The sequence below is a fragment of the Perna viridis genome, chromosome 1 (genome assembly GCF_037379345.1).
Source record: "Perna viridis isolate PV_CMFRI_1.1 ecotype Kerala chromosome 1, ASM3737934v1, whole genome shotgun sequence".
NCBI classification, from domain to species: domain Eukaryota; kingdom Metazoa; phylum Mollusca; class Bivalvia; order Mytilida; family Mytilidae; genus Perna; species Perna viridis.
In genome coordinates, this window is record NC_142445.1 from 28,788,528 (window position 1) to 28,795,453 (window position 6,926).

General features: G+C 35.4%; 1 protein-coding gene across 1 annotated transcript; it reads left to right on the plus strand.

The window, feature by feature from the left end:
• Window positions 1–4,398: 4,398 nt before the first annotated feature.
• LOC148628204 (orexin receptor type 2-like) lies at window positions 4,399–6,351 on the plus strand. The gene has a single exon (XM_088584585.1). It carries the CDS (start codon window positions 4,709–4,711, stop codon window positions 5,864–5,866), a length of 1,158 nt encoding a protein of 385 aa, XP_088440711.1. The 5' UTR covers window positions 4,399–4,708; the 3' UTR covers window positions 5,867–6,351.
• Window positions 6,352–6,926: the final 575 nt, after the last annotated feature.

Below are 6,926 nucleotides of genomic sequence, written 5' to 3' on the forward strand. Positions count from 1 at the left end.
AACTACTTTCTGACGCCTTTGTTCCAGTTTTAGGAACAACAGCCATGTTTTTCGACGGATCAAAAATTTCCATATCTGTTCTACGCACAATTCCCCAAGGATCATTCATACCAAGTTTGGTTCCAATTGATCAAGTAATGTCAGAGGAGAAGATTTTTGAAAGAAATAACATAAAATATAGCAAAAAAACGTAAAAAAGGGCAATAACTCCAACACGGCTTAACAGATCAAAATGAAAATTTGACCACAGATAGATCTCATCATTCTGAACATCATTTTATCCCATGTCAGAATTTGACTAAACCTAACGGTTTTCTAGATATATGCGAAAAAACTACTCTCTGACCCATATGTTATTTTTTTAGTAACGGCGGCCATGTTTTTCAATGGATCAAAAATCCCACATCAGTTCTATGAACGATACCCCAAGGAACATGCATACCAAGTTTGGTTCTTATTGGTTCAGTAGTTTCAGAGGAGAAGAGTTTTGAAAAAATGTTGACGACGACAGACGACGACGAGACGCCTAGTGATGGCAAAAGCTCACCTGGCCTATGGTTAAAAAAAAGTTCTGTAAACTACATTCTCCAATTGTCTTCTTAGGCAAGATTTTGTGCGGATAATGTTTGGTTTAAACAAACATAGCAGGGGTGGATCCAGACTCTTTGAAAAGGAGGGGTGCCAGCCGGGGTTCCCCCAATAGGGGGGTGCTAGGACATTATTCGCCATTTGTCAATTTTACAGACGAAAATGACAAATTTTCAAATAAAAAGGAGGGATGCCAATTAACTCCTGCATCCTCCCCATGGATCCGTCACTGCATATGTCACCCAAACATAATGATTTCGATAAGATGTATTGTGTATATCAATTTACATTTGTAGATTATGTCGGGCACAGCGGATACCTCTACGGCAACATACATGTACAAGTTAGCTGATGCAGAAGTTCGTTGTTCGGAAATGATATATCGTGATAAGAATAAAAACAAATAACAAGACAGTGTCTTCAATGTTTTCTTTCTTATAAAACAGAACTATGTCATGAACGTTAAGTAGCATTCGTATTTTAGAAAATTTGTGGTCACCCAACTCTACAATCAAAACAAATAAAAGCTTTTCTTTGGTTCTCCTGCCGCTTGCAAAAACCTGTTTTGTGTTGTTTTGTTTTTGTTTTGTTTGTTTTGTTTTGTGTTGTTTTAGTTGTTTAGAATACCTTTATTTAATGATGGTCATATCAATTCTGTCAAAATTTGATTCTAACACTTTAGATACTAGTTTTAACATATCATAGCTTATACTCTACTCAAAAGTGAAAATAGCTTGCTTACATAACACTTTCGGAAATATATTCAAACGGGTCCATATATAACGTATTGACTGATATAAAGTAGGTTATTAATATATTACATATGTAAAAAGTGAACGTTGGAAATGATATTTCATTTTGCGTATTCGTTTCCATTTTTCTTCTTCTTTCTTTTTTCTTTTTTGCATTATCTTGTTCAGAATGTTAAACTCTACCACTGTTTTAATTTCAAGTTCCTGGTCACCTAGGTTTCCGAGATATCGGAAACGTATTTTTCCGTACTTTTTTCAGAAACATTGCGTCAATATATAAAAGGGATAGGGAAAAAACGGGATAGATGTCAAACGTATCTAAACACCAGTTTGTTGTTGTAAATAATTAATTTTTTAAATTAATTAATTAATTAACTTTGATTTTAATTCACCATGATTCTGATTAAGAATGTCATTAAATCAACAATTACACAATAGGTCACGTGGCATCGGAGCAGCGCATCAGTTTGCGTCTTATTCGGGTTCATGGAGCACCTATATGAATGACCACAAAACACTTAGACGGGAAATTCAATATACCGAACTGCAGGTCGAAACTGTCTGTCAAATTATTCAAACATGAGCAGCAATAGTTAAATTCAATCCTGCCATTAGATACATTTACCTCTCGTCTAGCTACAACTACCGTATGGTACGTGGCCTGAAATGACCCCACATGCACTCCCCCTACTTATAAACAAAATTATGATTTTCGGCTACCCTTATACCTCCCATTTACGAATTTTTTTAAGCATTTTTGTATTTTTTGGCTACCTCGTTGAGGCAAGAATCCATGTTTTACGTTTTTTTGGTACTTCGAACTTCTACTTATTTCTACAAACGACGTTAATTGACATATAAGGTATCAACATCTAGCCCAATGTCTCAGTTTTACAATGGTGTCATAAAGTTACAGTACCACTTAGGGTTATGGCGTAAAATAAAAAACATACCCCTACCTCACCAAAAACTCGCTTAAATTTACATATTTGTCAATGTCAAAACCCCTAGAGTATTTATCCTTCATTAAAAAATGGCTTATATCTCCCGTTATTGCCATTTTCGTCCAGAAGGATATGCGATAAGAATGTCTTCTGTTGAACAAACCCTATCGACATAACGATGAAATGCAAAAAAAAGGCTCCATTTTTTATCAATGCTGCTGTTCTGAAATGTACGAAACTAACAAGCGTGACAGATTGTTTTGCGTGTTACGGGGCGCCGAATGGGACTTGATCTTTTTGTAATCAAAATCAAATTTGTGTACACAAAACTGAATTCCGTCATAACAAAATCATTTTTGTCGTACAAAACTACATTTGTGTGTTATAAAGACTTGTTTTATGATCACTTCTTTTTGTAATGACTAAATTCATTTTTTAGACAAAATTCAATTTTGTGTCACAAAAGTCAATTCTGCCACAAAAGTCAATTACGGGAGACAAAATTCAACTTAGTGAGACAGAATTCAACTTGTGAGACAAAAGTCTGTATTGTGCCATAAAAGTCAATTTTGTGTCACAAAAGTCAATTTTGTATGCAAATTATTTTACAGAAACCTTTGGATATTTGGTTACACACGGTTATTATATCCAGTGAGAAACCTTACAAAATCGTGATGCGAGGTTTCATTTACGGAGCGTTGAATGGGACTCTTGTGGTTTTGTACTCAAAATTCAATTTTGTACAGACAAAAGTGAACTTTGTTCAACAAAAATGAATTCAAAATTTTGTGAGACAAAATTCAATTATGTGTCACAAAACGTCAATTTTGTGTGACAAAATTGATTTTTTTTTCACAAAAGACAATTTTGTGTCTCGAAGTTGAATTTGTCACAAAAGTCTATTTTGTATGCAAATTAGTTTACAGAATCATCTGGATATACAAATGAATTCTCTCATCACGATTTTGTAAGGTTTCTCATTGGATAAACATGTAATTACCGCGGGTCTGGCAGACGCAGGTTTCCGATTACTTCAAGCAACGCAGGACGGTTAAGGCCATTTAAATTGAAATAAAAAAAAAATCTTTTAAGTTGCATTCTACTCTTTTGAAATTACTAAAACTGCTATTATACGTTTCTTGAGAATTGTTAGATAAAACAGGTTTTAAAATACGCGATTTTTCTACTTTCGATTTATTGGGATTTTCCCTGGCGAATCGAGATCATTTCCTGACATCGTTCAACTCAACTATAAAATGCTTTTGCCCGACCTGTTAATCGTAACCAAATTTGTTAAAATTTAACAGGAATATTTGTATTAATGTATTTGTCCCAAATTTTGCTGGAAAAAGAAATCAATCGTCAGATTAGCCTAGAAAATTATGTTAGAAATATGTTGTGCGGTGAAGTTTGTTAATCTGTAAAAGTCGGCGAAAGATTATTTTGTTCCACTTTCCCTCACGATATTTTGCAAGATACAGATGTATGACACAAGAAATTCGGTTGAGTGGAAAAGGTCGGGCGAGATGTGCTTTATTATAACCGTGCACATTCGTACCTTATCCACTGAATTGCAGTGAATGCTTTAAGTTTGTAAAACACGTGTACATGATGCTGCACATTTTGAATTCATTTGCATAGCCAAAGGATTCTGTAAACTAATTTGCATATAAAATTGACTTTTGTGACACAGAATTGACTTTTGTAACACGGAATTGAATTTTGTCTTACATAATTGAATTTTAACTCACAATTTTTTTTTGACACAGAATTAAATTTTGTGACCCAAAATTGACTTTTTTGACAATATAATATTATTTCAAAAAAACAGAAATGGCAACGTTTTAGGGGCATATGCATACAGCATCAGGGGTCTTTTTTATTGCATAATCTACATCAATGATGGCCTCTTTCCAGATTTTTGGAAATTACATTTCTTCATTAAAAGATAATTTATGCCTTTTAAGACCCAATTTTGAAATATATATCATATAAATGTATCACGATCAAAGCTTTCTAATACTAGCCTCATCAGATCAAGGAAGAAAAAAACGTTTATAGATAGCCAATATAAATCAAAGTGAGATAGGGGGATAGCTTTAAGTGTTTCAATTACTTACTTGCCGAAAGTACCAAGATAACTCGGTAAGTTCTTTTCAATGTAAGATGACTTCCTGTTTTAAAGTCTTCGTCATTTTAAAAGCAATTACCAAAAGACCACTTCCTGGATCAACTCACACACTGTACATACATTATACATCTATCATGTGTACCGTGCGAATACAGCGGAATGATGAACTTTTAACCGGATACTGAAAGGTTATCATACAGTATAGTTATTCGGAACCAATCACGGATTTAATGGAAAAAAAAACAACACATTTTTGAAAAGTTAGTCTGGATTACGTAATAGATACGGTTTACATGGCAATGGAAAACTTTAACATATCAAGTATGGCTGGAAATTCAAGTAATGATTCAACAGCGAATCCTGAAATAATTTTGAAGAGACTTAATGATGAATTAGCCTTGCGGTATCTGCCAGTAATGATCTATATGGGATTGTTGATATTTACAGGACTTTTTGGAAATATTTTAGTCATAGTGATATATTCACGAAAGAAATCGAAAACTTCGACAAGTTATTTCATCATCAACTTGGCGATTTTAGACATGCTTACGGTGCTCATTGGAATGCCAACTGAGATTGCTGATCTGCGGTACCCGTACATGTTTTACGCTTCCGGTGCGTGCAAAGCTCTCCGAACAGTAGAGTCGCTATCGACGATGGGATCGATTGTAACTTTGATGGCTGTAGCCATAGATAGACATAGTAGAATATGTAAGTACGGAAAACAAATGACGTCAGATAAAGCGAAAAGAATTTGTTATTTGGCTATCTTCATAGGAATAATTACATGTTGGCCTGCTGCCGTTGTTTTTGGAAAGAAAACAAAGGATATTGGTATTCAAGGGATCCAAGCTGTCGATTGCTCGACAGACGACTCCATGAAAGGAACGAAATATCCTCTTTTGTATTATGGGTCGTTATTCCTGTATTTTGTTAGCTGTGTGGTTTTCTTTTCTATCGTATATACCAAAATTGTTCTATATATCAGAAGGCAAAAGAGGAAAGGAATTTTGTCTGTAAAAACAAAGTGCAGTGTCAATGACAATAAAAGGGTTTCTTCTAACGATACGTCGTTTACAAATGTTGAAAAAGCTTCGGAGGATTCACCCGTGGAACTGTCTTCCCGAAAGTCGACTGTTGTAAAAGATGTGAGTGGAAAACCCAAGCGAAATATTCCAACGTCAAAAATAACGCTAATGCTTGGGATCGTTACAGTTGTTTTTGTGCTGAGTTTCCTCCCCTTTCTCACTGTAATGGTAGTAAGGAATATCGTTAAGAATTTTGAGGAACTACTGTCGCCAGCAGCTGAAGTTGTTTATAAGTTTTGTTTGAAGTCGTATTTTATAAACAATTCCATAAACCCAGTGATTTACAGTTTTATGAATCCCCAGTTCCGTGAGGATGTCAAGCTTTTATTTAACATAATGATTGCAAACTGTAGAAGAATGTAGACTGAATTTGCAAGTGTTTAATGCTAAATCAGTAGGTCAAACTCAAGTGTTTCAAATAATAAACGTAGCATTCACTTCTAAAACGGTTCAAGAGCACTACTTTATATAGAGTGCTGTGGTGGTTTTCTCATCATTCACTAGACCCATGGGTGGCTTTGAGCTCACATTTTTCAACCCGTTGGGGTTGTTGTCTCTTTGACATATTTCATCATATAATATCGAAGAAAGGAATAAACTCTAAAAGAACTAGACCACTGACCCAAGTTGATACTGTATTCATTACTGTTGTATCTGGAGACTGCATTCAATCAGTTTTCAAATGTTAGAATGGATAAAATGAATACATCTGTTAGTTTCTTTGTTATTCTTCAGAATTAGAAATTACTGTCCTGCTATTTTGTATCTGATTTCTTTATCTTTTTGTGTTAACTTTAAATTGATTTTGTAATTCAATTTGAATACTCATTAAAAAGGTTTTGTTTTTGTTTGTTTGTTGGGGTTAAACGTCCGAGCAGCAATATTTCAGCTATATTCAGACGATGAACATGAAATTGATGATAAAATGAACATGAAATGATGATCAAATGAAAAAGGAATGGGACACAAGGACAATGGGATCGACAAATTTTGATTGCCACTGGAAATAGGGAGAGGTGGGTAGGGTCCGGCAATTTAGCCTCCTGTGGCGGAGCCCTATGGTTCCTACTCCGGGAGAATACTACAGTAGGGTTCTTGAACGTGCGACGAACGTGGCATCTTTCCCAACACGGTGCACCACTATGGTTTGCGGTCAGGTTTTCCGTATTATAGCCTGACAACCCCAGCATGTAACACGCCAGGGGTACCCCATTCAACCACCTGGGGCACACATCCCAGTTGCTCTGTGGGCAAAGCGCCCTAGCCCCCGGCTAGGGTTCTGAGCACTATTTAGTCGCCTTTTACGTAAAGCTTAGCGCTGCTGCAGGCCTATTCTTTTAACACGCGGACCTGCACGGGAGCATTAAAAAGGTAGATCATCTCTTACGGATTAGACAGATGTTTTAAACTTCCTTTTTAACTT

Excerpts from the sequence above, each read along its gene's own strand:
- LOC148628204 (XM_088584585.1), top strand. The coding sequence starts at position 4,709 with ATGGCAATGGAAAACTTTAACATATCAAGTATGGCTGGAAATTCAAGT.